Consider the following 22,214-nt stretch of genomic DNA (forward strand, 5'->3'; position numbering starts at 1 on the left):
TGATTAGGGTAGAATCTCTGATTAAATTATTTTCCATGGAGGTATGGCCCCACCCATTCAGGGTGGCTCTTGATTAGTTCACTAGAGTATTTAAGAGAGAAGCTAAGAGCCAACACAGACCCAGATGCTTGCTGACACTTGGAGATTCTTGGAGATGCGGACAGAAGGACATGTGGGGATGCTAAGCTAAGAGACAAAGCCCAGAGTTTGCCCTGGAGAAGCTAACAAAGGACCCTCAGATGCTTAGAGAGAAATGTCCTGGGAGAAAGAAGCAAGGATGCACTGGAGCAGTGAGAGAGGAGCAAAGACAGAAGCCCAGAGACATTTTGGAGAAAACTGGTTTGAGTCACAACCCTGCAGCAAAGGACCAGCAGATGTCAGCCACGTGTCTTCCAAGCTCACAGAGGTGTTCCAGATGTCATTGGCAGTTCTTCAGTGAAGGTATCATCTTGCTGATGCCTTTGTTTGGACACTTGTAACTTAATAAATCCCCTTTATAAAAGCCAATCCATTTCTGGAATTTTTAATAAAGGCAGCTTTAGCAAACTGGGGCACTGCCCTTGGTTGGTCTTCCCCTTTCTGAAAAAAAAAAAAAAAACTTATTATGCTCTTAAATGTTACCCACAGCCACTCCTGACAGGTGTCTTGGGCTGTTTTTATGATGACTAGGAAAGCCTTGGTATCACCAAATCACATTTGCAAGGTGACTGCCAGGGCTAGTGCCACTGTCTGTGATCTCGGACACATCCACCCTTGTGAGCCCGTGACCCATAGCATACCCATGCTCGGTTCAGCCCCTGGCCCCAGCCAACCACATAATCCACCTGCATCTGGGCCCCTCACCTCCTCCCAGGCAAACAGAGACACAGTTTGGAACTGGAAAGGATCCACAGTGGGATCCCCTGGCTTAGCCAACTCCAGTCCCTTTTTACATTTTAAAATGTGCTGTAAAGAAATACCCAGTACTCCTACAGAGAGAAGACACATTTTATTTTTAAGGACTAAAAATATTTTCAGCTCGTTCACTGCTCTTGTCCCCTTTGAATCATTCATTGGTAAGTGGGTTAGATTTCACTCTGAGTTGGTGACTACTTGAAAGCTTCCTTCTGATGGTCATTGTTACCTCTGTAATGAGAGTGGCTGCTGGCTGCCCTAGAGGCCAGGCACTAATGGCTCTCCCTCCCAGCTTCATCTCTCCACCCAGCCCTCGTGCATCCTCTGCTCCAAACACCCAACCCGCACAATCACCGACACATTCGGGTCCTCCCCTCCTCTGCATCTTCACATGTGCTGTTTCCTTCAACCTAGCCTGCTTCCCTCTTTCCCGTCCGCAGAATGCTCACTCACTCCTCGAGAATCAGCTCAGTAAATTCTGCCCTGCAATACTGCCCGTTTCTTCCAGATGTTCCCATAGCACTTTTTGGATTTCAGTTATAACCCAATGCAAAGTACCCCTCAAGGAAGTTATGTTTCATTTAAATCATGTGTACCCAGTGCCCAGTACTGTACCTCCCTTACTGTGGGCTCAAAATATCTACTGCACAAATGATGGAATTCTCCTTACTCTGTAAGCAGAAAGTTTTCATCACAGGGCTCAGAGCTGCTGGGACCAGGTGGTCACTGAGTAAAGATTCAGTGGTGGTAGGAACAGAACTTAGGATTCCTGGTTCTTCTGTGGGGCCTTACTCATCTGCCAGTATTGCCACACTTCCAGAGGGCATCCAGAGGCCCGGAGTCAACCAATTTTTATTTCCGTGTCTTTTGATCACTTGAGAATGGCTGGTGCAAAGGGCTTGTGTATTGTTATTATTTTGGTAATTAAAAACAATCCGGTGGAGCTGGAGGCCTGTAATGCAAACAAGGCAAAGCAGCTGGAATTGGCTCCCAGCTCTCAGGCAGAGCTGTCACAATTAAGGGTTGTGCTTAATCAATTCTTTCTGCTTTCTGCCAAGTCAGTGTGTAACAATCACTGGATCACTGGGGTGTGGCCAAACTGCGGGGAGACAGGCAGGCACAGGGCTCAGCACCCCTTAGGCAGAGTCTTGTGGGGCCACAGACACTAGGAGCTTAGTATCTTCTTGCAAAATGGGGAAACACACACCCAAAGACATAAAGATACTTACCAAGAAGGTTGAGCTAGAGTCAGCATGAGATGAGGAAAGTGAGGTGGTGTTCCCAAAGACCTTGGGGAGACTCCAGATTGGGTTTGGGGTGAATGTTAGAAGGGTAAGATGGGAGCTGGCATCAAGGAGCAGATTCAGCCTACTGTGAGGGGCCAGAGTGGGGGGCCTGGGGGCATTTGGACTTTGCCTAGAGGTCACTTGTATGGGCTGACAGTAAGGTAACCTTTGAGTAGAAGTTCTCAACCTTGAATGTGCATCGGAATGATAAGGTGGGTTGCTGGGCTCCATTCCCAGGGATGCTGATCCATAAGCCTGGAGTGGGGGCTGAGAATTTCTAACAAACCAAGTGAAGCTCATGCTGGTGCTCCCAGGACCGTGCTTTGAGAACCACTGTTTCAGAGAAACCAAGCCAAACATTCCCAGGAAATGAAACAATATGAATCTGAGGCCAGGAGTGTCATCGCCATGGGTGGGACCTTGTCTAAAGACAACCTCTCCTCATCAGGAGTGGTCTCCACCTCTCTGGATTGTCCTGAGCATGACATGCAGCAGTTCATGAGAAGTACCTAAAACAGCTCTCAGCACGTAGTTAGCTGCTGTGATAGTAAGAATTACTATTATCTGGGTCTGCTCGCACAGCTAGTTTGAGATCATCCATTGGATGTTCATGTGGTTGATTTGGTTCTGAATCCATGCTCTCTATACCCCTCTCTCGAGTCGACCATCTCATAAGAATGGGCGTTTGGTGGCCCAGGAGGACATGAGTTACTCTACGCAGACCATCCAGAGAGGGAACAAAACTCCACCTGTGGGAGGAGCAGCCTCTTAGTGAACAGCCTTCTCCCCATGGGGTCCCTGCTCTCTACAGGTGGCAGGAGACCCTCCTTTTCTTCAGGAGACAGAGATGAGGGGTTTGTCACACTGACTGCAGGGACAAGGCCACTGCCTCCCACAATAGGTGCTGCCACCAGCATGAGCTGGAGGTTGAAATTGCTGTATTTATCCCCCACATCAGGTAGTCAGCTCAGCACACAGGCCGATGCCAATGCCGATGCCAATGACACACCCTGTAGCACAGGGACTGACATTCACATTTTAACACCCACACGCTCTGCCTTCGGCTGCCCACCCCCATGAGCTGGCTTCCTTGTTCCCCCCACCTGCACCTAGCCCAGCATCAGCCACTCACTTCCCTACCCCAGGCTTGAGTGCCAGGAGTGGAATGGGTGCTGCCTTCTTAGGGGGATCTGTGGAGGCTCAGGTTTGGTGTGGATGGGATTATGGGATGGGAAGCAGCGCTTGTGAGGTTTGCAGAGCAGACGCTTGGGCGTGTGCACCATCATTGGGCCACACATTGGCCATCTTCTACAAGCTGGCTCATTAAACTTTCCCTCAGTGTGCCTTCCCCCCAGTGCTCGGGAAGGGAGATTTTCTTTATTGGATGTTCTTCCAGCTGGCCCTTTGGATTCCTGGACGTGCATAAGGTCTTTCTGGATGCTTCACTGCTTTCCCCAGTCCAGGAATTTTGCGGGACAGTTCCTAGACAGAGAACACACCCTCTCTTGTTCTTCTCAGTTTGGCTGCCATGAAATTCTCTCTAAGGAATTTTTGCCCGTTGCTTTCTCTGAGAACAGGAATCTGTTGAACCATACGGCTTCTGGTGATAATCTCTTCCAGAGTCAAGGCCTCACGTACAAGTCTGCTGGACCAGAGCTAGGACATGGGGAGCAGGGTTACCCCGCTGCCCAACGTCCACCACCCCCGAGCATCTTGCCACTAAATGCTCCTTTTGTCCAGTCCTTCTCCAAACCTACGAGCCGCGATGATGTCACGATGGTGACTCGGGGAGGGGAAGACCGTGGAGTGGGGCAGGGTGACGCGGGCCAAGCGGATCAGAAATGCAGTTGAGAAGGTGGCTCAAAATAGCTCCTAGAGAACAGGCTTCTGCTTGACAAGCTGACGGGGATGTGCCTGGAGCCAAACAGTCCTCTTTGAATGCTCTGTCTCCTTCTAATTATGGGTCTGTCAGGAGGAAGAGAAGCCAGCGCCCGCTGGACCCCAGTGACCTCTTCACTTAACATGGAAACGGGGACGTGAAACGCAGCCCCATTAGCAGGGTCAGACGCCTAAAGACAAACAGGCTGCTGGAGCCGGAACTGGAAGACAGTTCAGAGGTGTCCCTCTGTCCCTCTGCCCACCCCACCCCTTCCATGGGGACCACTGATTTCCTTCTGGAAGGATAAGGACTCACCTGTGTACCCAAACAGGGCCAGGTCCACCTGTTCTCAGAGACCAGTAGGAAGAGCTGGGGCCTCCTCTTCATCCCACATTTGGGCAAGGAGCCTGGGAGAGGGAGGATTTGTTGGTAATTTCTCTGCCATCAAGGACTGGCTTCATGTCCCTTCTTTATATGCAGGCCAAAAGGGACCGCATCCTCTGATAAATATATTTTTAAGATTTGCTAACTTATATGCAAAATGTCTTATGAGGATTTACATTCAGTATAATTTCGTGAATAACTCAAACACAATTAAGACTTTTACCCTTCCTCAAACAGAGTGTTCATTTCTGAGTCTGCAGACCTAGAGCACAGCAGCTCTCAATGCCTATTTTTGAATGAATGGCCAAATGTGGTATAATAAAAGTGACCAATGAAATATATTCAGGGAGGGCTGAACTTTCCAGGCAAGTGTGGGTACATATTTATCTTGTTCTGGAAGAAGAATTTACTATTTTAGAAGATTGGGGGGTTGGGATGAGAATGGGAGGTCAATAGAATTTGGTAATTAGCAATCATAACCTTCCCTGAACCTTCAGGTGAAAGCTTATAGTTAAAAAAAACCACACACACACCCCCCTCAATTTTACATTGACCTATCTCTTGGCACTTCTGGATTATTTCTGAAAACATGACTATGACATGAGTGTGTGACTGTGACTGAAAGGGCTCTGAAGACCTGGGAGTCCATTTACAGAGTCAATAGATGGAAGATCTGTTAGAAAGCATTCCAGGGAAGGCTTTATTCCATAAGTGGGTAGCCCTTACCAGCAATGGTAAGAAATGGGGTGGGTGTGTTTTCAAGGCCTTGGTGTTCATAAATATTCATGTTTTCAGCTCCCAGGGGGTTGAGGCTTGCCATCGAGCAAGAGATTTGCAGAGACTCAACTTATGCCATCTCATACCTCCAGCCTTGCCCTTTACTGGGCATCTACAGCAATCTCAAGCTAAGTAATGTTGAGGGTGTTTACAAGGCTGAAAGGGCAGATCAAGGTCATAGCAATGAGTGCCTTTCCTTGTCTCAACCCAGCTCCCATTTTCTGTTTTTACCCCTACCTATTCTCTGCTCTCACCCATCCACAGTTGCCCTGTCACCCAAGTTCTAGCCTTCCCAAGGCTCCTGAAGGGCCTGACATAGTAGTGACTGAGATCTGTCAGGTTCGGGCATGAGGCACGCTGGGCCAAGTCTGGCAGGGAGTGGAGAACGTTGGGCCTGGGTGAACCCCACTCTCTAGAGCTCAGGGTAGGACTTCTATGAACTAGCCACCTGCAAAGGTGGATCCCAAGGAGGGCAGCCAGGGAACATCCTGCGCTTGGGCACATTTCTGCAGTTGTCTAAACCAGGGCTGCCAGGTAAGCAGTGGGAACACAGAAGCAAAGAATTCCAGATGGCGGGCCAATTCGGAGGTCAGATGGGGAGCTGACAGCATCTGGAAGCCTTTCCACACACCACTGGCCTCCAGCTATTAGAGGAGGAGGGAGGAAGCAGGAAGCAAATTCCAGCTCTTAGGATTGAGTTGTGGGAGAAGCCACGTGGGGTCTTGAGGCCCTTTGCCATTAGCTTGACTTGAGGTCAAGGTCCCAGAAAAACTCAGATTAGACAGAGCAACCTGACAGAAAACAAAGCTGAAGAAAGAAGGGAAAGAGTCTGTTCTGTGGGCCAGCCAACACATAGTTCTAGATGCAAAAGCTGACAGATGTGTCCTATCCATGCATGCAGGGGTCAGGGGGCTGGCAATTCCAGTTAAGATTATGTTGTATTTTCAACTGGGGTTATGTACTGTATACAAAGCTCTGAAATCTTGATAAGTCCTTGACCTCTCTGTGCCTCATTTTCCTTATCTGTAAAATGGCGATAATGAAAGTACCTATTTCACAAGGCTATAGTGTTCATAAATATTCATGTTTTCAGTTCTCAGGGGGTTGAGGCATGCCATCGTGCAAGAGATTTGCAGAGACTCAGCTTATGCCACCTCATACCTCCAGCCTTGATCTTCACTGGGCATCTACAGTAACCTTAAGCTGAATAATGTTGACAGTGTTTGTAAGGCTAAAAGGTCAGATCAAGGTCATAGCAATTAGTCCCTTTGCCTGTTTCAACCCAACTCCCATTTCCTGTTTTTACCTGTACCCATTCTCTGCTCTCACCCATCCACAGATGTCCTGCCACCCAAGTTCTAGCCTTCCCAAGGCTCCTGAAGGGCCTGACATAGTAGTGACTGAGATCTGGCAGGCTCAGATTAAGATTAAATGAGATAATAAATGTAAAGTGCTTAGAACAGGACCTGGCATATAATATGTGCCTAATAAATGTTAGTTCTTAATAGTATTGATATCATCACTGGGGCCATGGTTTTTGAACCCAAACATCTGTAGGCATTCCTTTACCAAACAAGATGACATGACTCTAAACATGACCAAAGATGCTAGAAAAACTTAAATTTTCTAGAGCCGTAGAACTTTAGGGCTATAAGGGAACTCACAAGATCACTTCATTTGACCCATCATTTACAGGTGAAGAACCAAGGGTTGGTGATTGACTCTGGGACCCACAGTCTCTTAGGAACCAACCTGAGACGAGAACCCAGGTCTCCTCAGCTCTTGGTCCAATGCTCTTGACACATGGAGCATGAGATAAGACAAAGTTAGGGAGCATGGGAGTGAGCCATTGGGACAGGGAAAGCCAATAAACTTTAAATCTCCACATGTTCTAAGTGTTCGTGATAGAGTCAGAAAACAGGGGTGCTAATCCAGCCCTCCCATCTAGATTACCACGTGAACTTCAGAAAACACTTCCTCCCTCGTGGGCCTCAGTTTCTTCATCTGAGGAATATACCCTTGACGTGTACTTAGGGGTTGTTTCCACTGTTAAATGAGATAAGGCACGTGGAGGCCTTTCAAAAACACCTCAGTGTCATTATTGTGATTATTTTTATTTTCCTTTTTGAGAAAACATTTGGTTTGGTTCTCCTGGGATCATCTCTAAGCAAGGAAGTTGAAGTCTAAGGTGAGGGAATTGGTAGGGACAGAAGAAAGTAATAATAGTCGCCTAATTCCCACTCTATTGGACTGCCTGTTTTGTTCTCTCCACCCCTCTGGAAGTTATATGGAGAAGGCAGCCACTGAGCTGCACATCCGAGGATGTGGGTTCTCTGCAGCCTTAGTCTGCAGCCTGCCCTGAGAGTGTCAGGCTGTGTGATCCTCTAGGCATGAGAAGACCTGAGAACTATCCTTGATGGTGGGCTTGGAGGTTGGGCTTGCAAGGTTGTTCCCCAGCCTCCCTCTCTCCCTCCCTCCCTTCCTTCCCCTCTTCCTTCTACAAAATTTAATGCCAACTTTGTGCCAAGCACTGAGCACAGACACCAGATGAACAGTGAGGAATGAGACAGACATGGTTCCAGCCACCATGGAGTTTGCATTCTAGTGGGGGAAACAGACAATAAACAAGCAGCTATAATTTCAGGTTGTGACAAAAAGAAAAAATAAAACTGGGCAAGGGAAAGGAGACAGATGAGGAGGGTGGGGGTGGGTGCCATTAGAATTGGGAGAGCCAGGGATGACCTCTCTGAGGAGAGATGGCATTTGAGTGGACACGTGAATGAAGTACAGGAGGCAGCCATGTACACTTTTCAGAGAACGCGTCCCAAGAGCATAATTCCAAGTCCTGCAGAGGCTGGTACAGTGGAGGTGGAAGTGAAATGAGCAAGGGAAGAACTGTGGGAAATGAGTGTGGAGAGCTGGAGCCAGATCATTCAGGCCACATGGAAAGGCCTGGGATTTCAGCATCTGATTCCAGGATAAGTCAACTCACCCTGATTCCTGGGAATAAACTCAAGTTCTGTAGAAGAGAAGAGAGGCTGGGAAAGGGTGGTTGGAAGGGCTTCTATGTCGGAGAAGTCTACTTCTATGGCAGGCCCTGGGGCTTCCATGGGCCGTGTCCATCCCCTCCACCCTTTACACCTGTCTCACCTGAGAATGGCCTACCAGATATTTGGCTGTCTGAGCTGCCCTAAGGATCCAGAAACATGTCTGGAGAGAGGCCCTGGTTATTTAAATGGCAAGAATTCCACATCCGTCCTTCAGTTAGCAACAAACCCAGTAACTGTAGATGGCCAGGCACCCCGAAGCTTCTTTAGAAGCTTTGGAGCATCCTGGCCCACACCCCAAATCCAGGGGAAAGTTTTAGACACCCTAGAAGCCACTCTGAGAAGTTGGGGTGTTTAAATTTGAACCACAGTCAGAGTGAGGGTTTCTTTCTTCTCCTGGGGTGAGCTAAAAGTTACCCAGAAAAATGTATTGGTTTGAGGATCCTTGAGATCAAGGGGTAGGGCACGGTGTGTGGGCTTCTGCAAGCATTGGGGGCTGTTTGCCTGTCAGGTAAACCCACCAAAATTTCAGCCAGAGAAGAGGAGACTGGTATCCTCTATTTTGTGCTCTTAATTTTGATCACTTTTTGTCTCAGGATGTGAAAGAGATCCATAAGGTGGAATCTGCTTCCTGACACCCGTCACCCAACACTTAGACAGCTTTCCAGGAATCTGAAACTCTCATGTTTTGGCAAAATTCAGTTCTCATCCAGCTTCCAGTGCTCCTGACACCCTGAAGCATCTAGAGAATCCTTTTAGAGTGAATTCTAGGTTTAGGCATCTCTCCTGTTGCCCCTGGGGAAAGGCAGTTTAATCTGCAAAATTACTTTAAAATTATCTGAAGGGGCTCTCCAATTCTTCAGCCTTTTTAAGAGAGCAACTCTCATTCCTTTCCCATTGCCAAGGGGAGGGAGATTTACGCTGGCCAGTTTATCCCAAGTAAATCTTGGGTATCTCAGTTTTACATTTTAACAAGAAAAAAGCACTTTATAATAACTGCTCAGATTAAGCTCCAGCAAACTCTGAAACCATTAACCTGAAGGAATTGTAACGATAAATTAAACATATTAATGAAGCTGTACTACAAGCTTGAAATTTGTTAGGTAAATTGTAGCATTATTAACAACCAACTTGACTGATCACAATCTATCGTTGGGGGAAATGAACTAAAATAGTGATTACATGACATGCAAATCCTGCCAGAATAAATAAAAACAGAAATGATTACCAGGAAACGCAAATCTGCCAGGACATTTTCGCGGGAGTGCAGATCCTTTAGGTTTTCCTCTCTTTCTCTCCCCTTCACCCTTCCCTTCTTTCTGCTTTTCTCCTCCTTTTCCTTCCCCATCCATTCCCCTCATGCTCTTCTTAGAAGGCTCTTAGAGTTCCTGTTTTAGGTGAGTGAGTCTCCGTTCTTGTTGTCAGCTCTCCATTAACTTTTTAGCTAGAACATAGCTTTTATAAGTAATATAAATCTCTTTGGGGCACTCACCACCCATTGTTTGCCTGGCTCTGATTATCCCTGTGTGGCAGCACGGTCCAGCTCCATCCCCCTCCGTAGGCATTAGTGGGGGCTATTGGCTGCTGCATTAGCTTGCACTTCACGTAGAATCGCAGAATCTCACGCTTGGAGGAACCATAGAGATGAGTGGCCCTCACTTCCAAATTAGGAAGCTGAGGCCCAAAGGGTGCCACCCAGGTACTGAAGCGGCAAAAAAAGAGAACTTGCAAGTCTTCCCAACATGACCTAACTGTACATTACATCATCAGTGTCTCCATCTCGGGGTTCAGGTCATTTTGCAGAGCTCAGCAGACTTGTCAGAGTCTGAGGCTAGCCCATGGTTTTGTGGCCTAACAGGGGCACCTTCCCCCTGATCACAGAAGGGGGTGCCAGAGGAGTCCCCATTTCAGTGACTTGCTGCACAGGAACAAGTCCTAGGAGGAGGACCTAAGAGATCTGTTTTGGAGAGATGGTCTTTTTGGAATTGTGGTCTCTGCTCAGGCCGCTGGGTTGGGGGTTTGGTGACAAAGGCTTTGCTTTTACTGGCCCCTCTCAGACCTTCAGGCCATTGTGAGGACTGGATGAGATGATACAGGTACAACCCACTTGGTAAAACTAAACCTGAAATATATTAAATACTATATGGTTATTATGACTGGCCCACTGACGCACCCCCTACCTTCACATTGCCTGAAAAAGAAGTAAATAGAAATTAGTAATTTCTACCATCAACTCCTCCCTCCTACTTTCTGGTGCAAGCTAAGGCAAATCTCCAATTAAGAGAGGAGGAAATGTGAGGGCACTAGAGAAGAAAGGAGAAAAGAGGAACGTTAGGGAAGTAAAGCAACAGCAAGAAGGTGGAGATACATTCATGCTATCTTCTGCTAGAGTGAAAGTCTTTGACTTTGTGGTTGGCCAACTTAACCCAGCTGGCAGAAGCATGCAAAACCCACCATGGGAGAACACAGGCCCCCAGGCTCTTGGAGCAAAGTCAATGTCAAAGAGACAAACTCGGGGACATGCTGGTCCTGGGGTCCTGTGGTTGCCTCCTCATATGGTTCAACCCCTCAGCTTCATGTTTCCAGGGCATCTGTCTACTGTGTTTCATGAATCATCCACTGGCTCCCAGCAATATACCTGTAAGGGTGATTTATGGGCAGATTGCTGGGACAGGAGTGAAGACAGGCTGGACAAGGTGAACTCACGGGGATCACAGCTCAGTAGCCACCTGAGTTATGAGTCTCTCCTTCCATAGATCTCTTCCCTCCATGAACTTCCATTATGTCACCCCGTGTATTTCACTGGTGCCAGAGGAGAATACACCAATATAAGTGAGCACCCCTCCCCAACCCTTATGTTTCAGATCTCAAGGCCACTCTGGCTTGTGTTGTCTAGAGCGGACTCCAGAGAGGTGGTGGATCATCAGTTCTACTCAAAGCATGAATAGATGTATAATTCACAGGAAACTGAACCCTAGGACAGTGATCTCCAGACCTAGATTTGGGACATATCTTTCTTCCTAAGTGTCTGTGTTTGTTTCAAAGAATCATCCAATGATCTAAATTCCCAAAGCAAAACAAGTCACATTAGTTTAAAAACACAAATGGCACATGATATGTTTAAGAAGAGGGACAAGTGTTTTCGACCGAATGAGCAATAGTGATGGAGGGGCTTGAGTCCCAGATGGACAGGAACCATTTCAGGTTTGAGAGTGGAGAAGGGGCCTGACAGGTTGAAATCACATCAAGACTCATTTGCTGGGAAGGGGCCAGCCTGGCTGTGGTTCAGGACTTTCAGCCATGAGACTGTCTTGCTGTGTGATGTCAAGAATAGGAGCCACAGCCTTTTGCCATCTGGATGCGCCATCTAGGAGAATGGAGATGAATAAGGCAGCCCTTTGAGGGAATATGAACTCAAGCCTCTGATTTCTGGATTTAATACAAATTGTGTCTCAGACCGGAGTACCTGTATGCAAAGATCTCCAGGTTTCTCTTGCACTTTCCTTTTGCAAAACGTTTTCCCCACTGTATTCTTTTTCTGTTTTTCTTTTTACTGTTTTCATTTGGACTGCATGCATTTTTTTCTCACTATGATTCTACTATAATTGTTGCTAACTTGGCTACTGGGAGATAAAAGGCATGGGAACTGGGTGGTAATTTGCCCAGACATCAACATAGATGGATAGATAGATGAATATACTACTTTCTGCATTTCATACCTTCTTCCAAGGGTGGAGCACTAGAACTTACTATGCCTTCTCATCCCCACATTGGCTTCCCTTCTCCTCCCGTGCTGAGGCTGTGCAGTCTCTCCTGCCACTTGGTACAGCCCTGGGAGGTAGGCCACCTGCACACAGGTCTCCCCAGGACATGCACCTGACTCTACCCAAAGTGCTCTCTGCTCCCCCCACCCCCAACCACAGAAGTGCTGTTAAAATCTTATCTTGAATGTTCACTGGACTCCAATGCATGTCCTCCCAGGGCTCTCTCCTGTCTGTTGATCTGCCTTCCTGCAGGTCTGGCTGCTAATGTGTGCTGACATTGCAAACACACGTGGTGCACCGACATTTCAGCTCAGTGTTGCTTTGAACAACCCCTTCCAGGGGATTGGAAATGTGGAGAGCAGATGTCAGAGGTGACCCACCGTCTGCTGTTTATGGGAGTTGCTCATTCTCCAGGCCGGGGGATGTGTGAGGAGACTGTCACAGCCCGTGCAATGAGCATCTGAGAGGTTGTCACCGGTATCTCCCTGGAAATTGGATCATGATTTTAAAAAAACCAAAACCAAAAACACAACACTTGCCTAGAATACAACACGCTAGGGTAGCTGTAGATCTTACATTCGCACAGACCCTGGGTTTGACATCCTTGCCTTCAGCAGCTTGGCAGATAGAAAAATAGCAGTTTGTTTTGTGTGTGATCAGAGTTAACTAAACCAACCCCTGCCAAGTTCTTCTCTTTGTCAAGAGAAAGAGCTGTGGGGAGGTGAGGACATCATGAGTGCATGCGAGGGGGTGGCAGGAGAGCTAGGTGAGAAGAGATGGTAAGAGGGAAACTTTTGGAGAAACACAGGCTGGTGAGTGTGGAGTGAGTTAGTGCCTGGCAGCCCACAGCTTTTCCAGAACAGGGCAAGGCAGCTGGGAGGTGGGATGGCCAGAACAGGGCAGGGAGCAGAAAAGCAGTGAGATTTTTGGCTGTGCGTGATGTGGTCAGTCGCTGGCACTCCCTGCTCACCTTGTGTCCCTTTCTGCTGGGACAGTGGCTGTCAAAATCAGGGTTGGGACCACCTGGGAGCCTTGTTAGATACGCTTTCCTGGCCTCATCCCCAGAGTCTCCAATTTAGTAGGCCTGAGGTGAGGCCAAAGATTTTGCATTTCTAGCAAGTTCCCAGACCCTGTTGGTCAGGGGGCCACACTTTGAGAACCACTCCACCAGGGAGGGTGAAAAGTTGCCTTGCTTTAAACTTTTCTAAACCAGGAAGTCCACAAGAGGTTTATTATTGGGCTTTCATGTTGTGTCCGCCAAGAAATAACTTCATTCATAGGAAAGGTAGTTCAGTGTTGGGGGAGACTGAGACCCTAAAACTGCCCTCCTCTCTCTGATTTCAGGAGGTAAGGAGTGAATGGAGTGCCTTGTGTCATTATCTTAGGAGCATCCTCTGTGACCATTTTGGGTGGGTCTGAGGTCTTTGCTGACTTTCAGGGAGATGCCCTGGTGGCTGTGGTTTAGCTTTAGCTTGCTTGACTGCAGAACCTTGGTCAGAGGCCATCAAAGAAGTGGGACCTTCCCCCAGGGCAATCGAATCCAGGAAGGCAGGGAGCTGAGGGTGTGAGAGAGGAACAGAAGCAGCACCTGCAAATCCCCAGGGAGGGGCCGGGTCCTGAGCATTTCAGGAAGTGGGGCAGAACATAGGAAGGATGAAGATGGCAGCTAGGCAGTTAGGAGAGAACCTTCTTAAGGGCCAAGAAGTCCAGTGATCTTACAGCACCAGGAAATTAGCAACAGGCAAAAAGAAAAGTGGTTTCTTAAAAATGCACAGCTAAAACAGTCACGGTGTAGGAGGGTGGTGGGGTTGGGACTGAAGACTAGGACACGGTTGGAGAGAATCGTGAATTACATGAAGACGGAAAACAAATCTCAGTATAAATATTGAGCAGGTACATAGTAGAAAGTAGCTAGGATATTGTAATTTTCTACTTCTCCAGGTGGGGTTCTCCGGGCTACTGCTTGGGAATCACCAGTGGTGCTTCTTAGAAAAGCTAGCTCCTGGGCTCCATCGCAGACATGCAGAGTCAGGAGCTGAGCAGACAGGGCCTGAGAAGCTGCATTTTGAAACCTCCGCAGGTAGATTCTGTGCCCACTAAGTTTGCAAACCATGATTGCAGATTCTTAGTAAATACTAATAGGCTCTCCCTTTCCCAGATAAAATTTGGGGGAATGGAGAGGAATAGAAGAGAAGGAGAGGAGGAGAGGGGCTTTCAGAAGAGTGTTTGGATAAGGCTCCCCCAAATCGCCTTGCCCAGGACCTTGGTGCGGGCCCCCCAGGGCTGGGGTGCGTTTGGACACACCTTCTCTCCCACAGTGTACCCACCCTGACTGGAGCTGAGGGGCCAAAAGCCACAGAACTGGAATCACCGGCCCGTTGCAGCTCTGCCACCTACTGGATATAGGAGGAGATGCAGGAGTCAACGCAGCACTCACAGGGATTCAAGAGCAGCTTCAGAACACACGCGTGCACACACACACGCACGCACACGCACACACATGGACAAGGGCCCCTCTGGCCCTGGGGAGCCGCAGCAGCAGCTGTTGGTTCACCTGTTGTCACAAGTACAGATGCATTAGAGATCCCGATGCAGGGGCGGATGAGATCGGAGTGGGGAGACGAAGAAAAAGGAAAGCAAAACACACGAGGATAACCGGAGGCTCTGGAAAGACTTCCTCTTCCCCCCTTCCTTCCTGTTTTGCGGTAAAGAACACAGGAAGTAAGGATGGTAGTAAGAGTTGTGGAAACACTCACTCTGAGGGATAGGGGAGGAAAAATAAAGCAGCCGAGGCATTCCTTGGCTTCCAGCCCCAGGGGATGGGGAGGGAGGGAGGATGTGAGTAGACTGAGCGTAGGGGTGGCTGGCCCCCCGCTCCGGGTATCCAGAGCAAGCATGGCATGCTGCTATAAGACTCCTCCCGTGATGCTCTGGCCTCTGGGCAGCACTGCTCTCCTTTCTGTCTCAGTTTCCCCTTCAGTGAGCAGACGGAGGGTGTTGCAAGAGCCAGTTTATGCCACTGCCTTCAGAATCCTTCCAGAGTACTAGGCTTAAGCCTAATCTTCTCCACTGGTCAGGACAGGTTTGTCTCATCTGTCTGGCTAGGAAGGGCTCCAGAGCCCCCCACTCCCACCCCCCAGGTCACTCAGATGAGGGTAGCCTCCTTGCCCTCCTGTCTGCAGGCACTTGTTGTGTGCAGGATTGGAACTTCTGCCCTTGCCTTGTCTTGGTCCATGACCTCATGTCAAAACCACTCTGGCTTGAGTTTCATTGACCGGGTTACCTCAGGTCTTCAGGGAAAACTGATCACAGCGGTTCCCAGGACTCGCCGATTCTTGAGCTCCGAGAGAATGCTCTCTGGCCTGCAAAGTCTACCCACCTGCCCCCCGCCCCTCGCCCTGCCTGGCTGTCCTTCTCCACCTCCTTCCTGCTCTTGGCTTTCTTCCCGACCCCTCTCCTGAGGCTGCCCTGAGCCTGCATAACCTGAGCCAGCTGAGGAGTGGAACGGGATGGGACCCTCCAGAAGGGTTTGTCGTGGCTGCATGAAGCTGGTGCTCGGCCAAGGTGGCACTGTCCTTTGCTTGTGGTTCCCCACTTTGCTCTTGCCGCACATGGCTTAGTCCTTGTGGAACCAGCATGGCAAACGCAAACGAGTGGACATGCTGTGCTACAGGGTTTGGATCAAGCTCTACTGAATTGCAGACCAGTAAATCCAATACAGTCTGACCTAATCCAACACAACTCAACTCAACGCAACACCATAACAAAGCCCACAGCCACAGGCAGCTTTATAGCACCCTATTTACTCATCTCACTCTGCATTGATGGATCTGCAGAGGTGGGGGGGGGGGTAAGGAATTGATTTCATGGGTCAGACTACCCCAGTCCCTGATTTTCAGGCTGAACAGGAAGTTAACACTCCAAGGCAGTATGGTAAGGGCAATGGACTCAGGAATGAAGAGACTTGATGGACGTAAAATGGTGCCATGAGTTTGTGGAAGTTACTTAACATCTGGTCTTTAGTTCCTTATCTCCTGGAGGGCCGGGGCCTAGGGACGCTTTCCGAACCTGTTTCATAACACCGTTATAGGGATGCACTGAAATAATGTGCAAGAAAACTCTTTACAATGTTTGAAGCACTAAGTTCTTGCTTGTTGAATAGATGCTTTATAGACAAGTGTCGAATCCATGTTTAAAAATCTGTGCCTGTAAGCTTGTGAGGACTCTGGGTCTCTACCCCTGAGCAACTTAACTAAAGATGTGCTAAAATAAGTCCACCATTTTCCATGAGTCTAAATTGGTTGATTCTGTCTATATTAAGAATGCCAAGGTTTTCAAAAACTCTGCTTAGAGAGCTTGCTGTGAAGAAATGTGTTGTTCCCTTAACCCAAACATGAGCAGTTGGTTACAAAAGAGCAGGAAGAGTGTTGACGGCTCAGTATAATCCACCTCCCGACACATGGTAGGCAGCCTCATGCCGGTAGAGTATTATTTTACATTTTAGACATTTTAGACAATAAGTAGATTCTCACCTTTATTAAAGGAATAAAAATGCTCATCTTCAAGGGTCTTGTAACAGGTTCTCCAAGTTGGGGACATAGGGAAGGATTATTTTCTCTATTCTACAAAAGTCAGGTCATGTCAGTTCCCATCTCAGAAACATGCAATGGGCCTACTTGACCTAAACGTGAAAGCCCAGTGCTGTGAAGGGTACTCAAGGGTCTCTTGTACCTGCATCCCACCTCCCAGCTTGTCACTCTCAAGTCCCATGCCCTGACCCTTTCCTCTGTCTCCGCCTTTGCTCATTCCAGGCCTGCCCTAGTGAGGGCTCTTCCTCATAGTCCCCACTATTTAAATCAGATCTCTCCTTTAAAAGTCAGTTCAAACTGCCACTCTGTGAGGCGCCCTCCTCAGAATCACTCATTCCTTCCTTCACATGGCCACGCACAGCCTGTCACGTGCATGTGCTCACTCAGGAGACAGCTTGGTGTCGGGGACGGGGCATGTCATCAGAAAATTTTGATCCAACACTTGTTAGCTATACCTCACTTTGGGCATATCATTTAACCTCTTCGAATCAATTTATTTAAAATATGACACAAATAAAAGTAACTTCCTTCTTATCTCATGGCAATTGTGGCTCATTTCTTTATTCAACAAATACCTATTGTTTACTTACTGGATGTGGTATGAATTAAATCAGAAAATAAATGTGAAATTGCTTTCTAAATGGGGTTTGTTATTTTCATGGTTTTAGACAACAAGCCCTTGAGGGCAGAAACCAGTCAAGTGGACTTTGAATTCCCTGCACCCCTGTAGCAGGCCTTTTCACACAGTAGTTGCTCAACGTGAACTAGAGAAAAAGTGACACACGGAGGTCGCACACTGTGTGAGAACCCTTGTGGCTCTGTGCCCTGGGCGCCAGCCACAGAAACGTGTCCCCTGCCCCCAGATCCTCAGACCCACTCATTATAGGTGCCAAATGAAAAAGTCATGGAAGGGAAGTTCTGAAGGAGGAGTACTGGGTTCCAGCAGATACACAATATGCTTAGGAGGATAGACAATAAGATTATTCTGAATTATCTGACACCTTTATTTTTTGTAATGTCTGTAATAAAAACCCTCCAAAGTGCTGGCAGGCCATTGGAGGCTCAAGAAATAATCACCTGCTTAGAAACCTGGGAGGACATTAAGCGACACCAGACAGTTTTGTACCTGGCTTCTTTTTGTCTCTCTTTGACACATGAAGCACAACCAGCTGACATGATCAGAGTCCAGCGGGCTGAAGGGGAACAAAGAAGAGTTTCCGTCAGTGCTTTTCCCTGGCCTGCCTGGAGGGATGGGAAAGAAAGCATGTTGGCTGGAGAACAGCAGCCAGAAGTCCAGTCAATGGAATCAGTCTGTGGGCCTGGGATGGAGGGAGGGTCTGGATCTGAGCCCCAAGGTCCTGTGATGGGGAGGTCAATGGGGCCCGTCTCGGAGACCAGAGAGTAATGACCTGTAAAGGCCTCACCTTTCCCGAGGTTCCCCAATGCTCACCTCCCCAACCCTTTCCCTCCTCTCGCCCCTCCCCTCCCGTTGCCCCTGCTCACTGGGGTGAACTTTGGAGGGGCCCAAGAAGCAGAAGGGAACCAGCGACCCCTGGTGGCGGGCATTGGTATGTGACTGCCCAAAAGCCGCGGTTCATGGAGAGAATAGCTATGTGCTGAAAATTCTTTTTGTTTTAAATCTTAAATCAGTGTGGAAGATCAACCCTGAGGTTTCAAATAATGGTAGATAAATTTGGGTTTTGAAAATGATGAAGCCTTTGGAGAAGAATTCCTGAGCCAGCTCCAAGCAAATCTGTGATGCCAAACTAGTCTTCTCTTTGGTTCCTGGATAACGTCCTCCCTCCTCCACCGCAACCTGTCCCCTCCATCAGCCTTTCACCAGACACCCCGATTCTCTCCTGTCACGGAATAATTGGAGGTAGCAGATATATACAGTGTGTGTAATTTTAGAATCTGGATCTTAGCATCTGAACTCCTCGTTTTCCTGGTGATGTCTAGAAAGATTGGTAAATGGGGGAATATTCTCATTTCTCAACTGAGTGAGCCCTTTGTGGTTTGCTGGGAGCAACATAAAGGGAAGTGGGAACCTGTAACATTGTGGTCTTCCCTTTCTCCAGTGAATTTCTAATCTGAATTCTGTAATTGATGAAGTGTGCACAGATCGACCCTCAGAGAGAGGGTAAGAGGGTCAGCTTGGGACAGTGGTCTAAATTCTGGCTCTTGGAAGTGTTTTTACTTTGGTATTTCATCATTCACCTCTAGAATGACAGTTACCAAATGCATGGCCTTAGGAATGACCTTCTACCCAAGCACTAGTCCTGAATTTCCAAAAAGCAACCAGACATGGTCAATTGACTGTGGTCAATGTCACTTCATATTTAACAGACCTCAGACTCACTCTTTATCTTCCACCTAAACCGGTTTTCCCTCCCAGTCTGCTCATTGTGACAATCCAGAGTTGTCACTGATTCTTCAAGTTCCTCCTCCTTCTATCTCCATTCTTCCCCCTCTATCCTCACTGCTTTCAGGATGGACCAAGATGAACACCACAGTCCTTTACGGTCACCCTGTTCTTAGAGGTTATATTCCAGGATCATGCAACTTACTATAGTTAAAAAGATTCATGAAGGGGAATTCTTTCCATCTCAGACTCCCATGATTATATGCATTTTATCCCTTAGCTATGTGCTCAAAATTCATTAAATAATGCCTTAAATGCATTTCATAAATAATTCGTGTAACTATTATCAGCTTAATATTGATTCTGAGTTTGAGGAAAAATTAGTGGGGCTGTGGGGCCATGTTCCTGGGGTGGAAAATGGTAGGCAGTGGGGGACGTCCCCTCCCACATGCAGGCGACCAGCTGCAAACAGAGGTCCAGGTCCAGCTCCTGCCTCGAGACCATCAAGAAGGACTAAAGGGTCGCCCATCCCACTACAAACCTTGGTGTCGAGGCTCCCACTAGAGCAAGTCTCCGCCTGTCCCAGCCAGAAGCTGCATGACTTGCCAATGATGTAGCCATGAAAAATGAGTTACGGAGAAATGTGTTCTGGGTGAACCAGTGTCCTGTGGACCCCCGAGATAAAAACGGCAAACGCTAGTTAATTTAGCCCTCACAATGTGCCAGGCTTGACATCTAACTCATTAAGTCTTCACAGCAGCCAAGTACGACAGGTACTGTTATTATTCCCACTTTATGAATGAAAAAACTAGGAATTGGAGAGGCTGACTCATTTCCCAAAGGTCATGAAACTGGTTGGTGGCAGAGCTGTGTTTGAAGCCAATGTTAATGGACTCTGCAGTCTACACCCTTAACTAGGCCACTACACTATTTCCTGGGCAAGCCTGGAAGCTAACACCTCAAGAGCCCAGAGTAAGTGCTGGCCAATGGATAAATGAGCATATTAATATGTTGTTGTAAAATTAGCATATGATAGTAACATATTAATTATTAATATAAATATCTCAACCACTGGCTCTGGCTTTCTTGATTCCTTGCTCATTGGTCTCAGTTTCCACATCTGAAGCATGGGGAGAGAAAATTCCTAAAGGACCAGGAGTGGTGGCTGTGGGTTTGCTCAGTGCCTTTCAGCTGTGAGATCAATAGTTTAATTGCTGTGAAACACACGGGCCTTGGTGGTGCCGCATAAATAATTGCAATAACTGTGGCCAGTGATGGAGTGGATGGTTTTCCAATATCTTATTTTAAAATGCATTTCTCTACAATTAACTCCACATGCTTCCGGCAAAATAAGTATCCCATACAGGCTCTTAACATGATTTTTTTTTATTTAAGGCACTTCGGCTCTGGTTGCCTCCCTCCTTTTCTAGGCTCTCCCTCAGTGGGATCAAAGGTCACCATCTGATTTGAGGAGAGTGTCTTTAGGCCCCTCAACTGATGGCGGGGGTGGCTTAAACCCAGTCTCTGTGGTTTTCTCGGGAACGAGGGGTGCTCAAAAGAGCCTTTGTGATGCCACGGCCAAACTCCCCCCTGGCCCCAGGGCCCTTGGCGTTCTGCATCTGTGCATTCCAGCTCTGTCTGGTGATGTCATCCTCCGGACAGGGACCCCCTTCTCAGCTCCTGAATTCTATGCCTGGGGAAGGCCATTCCCCACAGGGTCTCTGGGAACAGATTTTCTGACTGTAAACCATTCACATGCCTCACCCTGAGCCTCATGAATTCCTGGGTTCTCATTTGTAATAGTTCCAAGCGTTTCTTTTTCAGAGGAGTTGCTGTTAATAAAAAGCAAAATGTGGCCAGTAGCTAGTGAGGGGGATGTGCAGGGAGAGGGAGAAGAATTAAGTAGAACTTGGTGAGGGACTGATCTCAAATGTGTGCGATCACGCTGAGTAAATCTCACTTTTCAAAGAATTGCTAGTAATTATTTGTTACATGATAAGCAACATATCACTATGGCACACAACAATATCTACTTTTGTGTGCATTGCTACTAAGTATAGGTTTGAAACCAGAAAACTTAGACTCCAATCTGGGGCTACACATACCAGGCTTTGCAACTTTGGGTAAGATGAGTAAGACCTGAGCCCCGCACTCAAGAAGCACACAGGCAAGTGGGAGAGAGAAGTGAGCCCATATTAAGCCCTGTTGTGATACATAATAACTGTGATGATTGAGGTGTGGATGACGTCCTATTGAAGGACCAGAAAGGGCATCTATTCTACACGGGGAGATTGGGAGAATCCTTGGGCACAGTGATGTCCAAGTTGAGTTTTGAGTAAACTTTGCATGCATCCCACACTTACTTATGACCTTCATTTTAGCCCCCACGCACAAAAATCCTAGATAGTCCAGGACCCGGGGCTACTTTGATAACCTGGCGTAGACCACAAACAAGCGTGGGAGCCACCCGGGAAAAGCTGAATCTTTGCCAGTTTCTGGTCCTTGCAAGTCCTGTAACATTCCACAGCAGCCCTCGGCCCCCAGCCAGAAGCCAGGTGGCGCCACTCTGACTGATGAGTTTCCCAAGAGGTGGGGTGCACAGTTGCACGTTTGCTGTAGGTAAGGACTAGGGGTCGATGGGGCTACCACCCTTGTTTAAGGAGTCATAGTCTCCCTTTCCTGGGAAGCCTGCACCTCGGTCCTTTGCACTAAGCAAACAGGCTGCTCTTTGCTCTCGCGTGCACACACACGCAGCTGTCCGAGGATGGCAGCCTCGGTACCCTATGCTGATGCCCTAGCAGCTTGACGAGGCTGCAGGGAAAGAACCCAGAGCAGAGCTCATCAGAGACAGCAAATGTCGAGGTAACCTGCTCCTGACTGATGCTCCCTGGGTTATTTATTTATCGAGGAAATTGCCGAACGGCGCCTAGGGGCTGAGCAACAGTCCTATGGGGCTTCTGGCAGACAGCTTGGAACAATATCTGATGCAGGGAACCATACAGGGCCGGCTGCTGCTGATGCCCTGGTGTCAGGTAGGGGCCTGACGGTTCTTTAAGGAGACGACATTAAGGAGATATAAGCTTAGGGGAGCGCCTCGGAGGATGCTGGGTCATGTTTGATCTTTTCCCATTGTTAATGGATCTCATACGTTCATTTGTTAATTTACTAAACATCAGTTAGGCAACTCCAGTGTTCACAATGCTGCAAGCGAGCCTTGCCGGGGGAAGTCTGT

The 22,214-nt window shown here is 48.0% G+C and overlaps 1 protein-coding gene and 1 long non-coding RNA gene across 2 annotated transcripts in view; one reads left to right on the plus strand and one right to left on the minus strand.

Annotated features, from left to right (window-relative positions):
• Positions 1-447: 447 nt before the first annotated feature.
• LOC119534096 lies at positions 448-9,867 on the minus strand. Its single transcript, XR_005216954.1, has 3 exons — positions 9,760-9,867; positions 4,375-4,466; positions 448-579 (listed from the first exon to the last, which is right to left on the minus strand). It is a non-coding gene; the product is annotated as an uncharacterized LOC119534096 (long non-coding RNA).
• A 12,063-nt stretch (positions 9,868-21,930) lies between these two features.
• Positions 21,931-22,214, plus strand: part of LOC119535309 (plexin-A4) — a 175,457-nt gene continuing 175,173 nt past the window's right edge. Inside the window, exon 1 of the mRNA XM_037837742.1 lies at positions 21,931-22,014. Within this exon, the coding sequence (XP_037693670.1) occupies positions 21,931-22,014 (84 nt within the window). The remainder of the gene's footprint in view (positions 22,015-22,214) is intronic.

This window comes from Choloepus didactylus, chromosome 5 (assembly GCF_015220235.1).
Source record: "Choloepus didactylus isolate mChoDid1 chromosome 5, mChoDid1.pri, whole genome shotgun sequence".
NCBI lineage: Eukaryota > Metazoa > Chordata > Mammalia > Pilosa > Megalonychidae > Choloepus > Choloepus didactylus.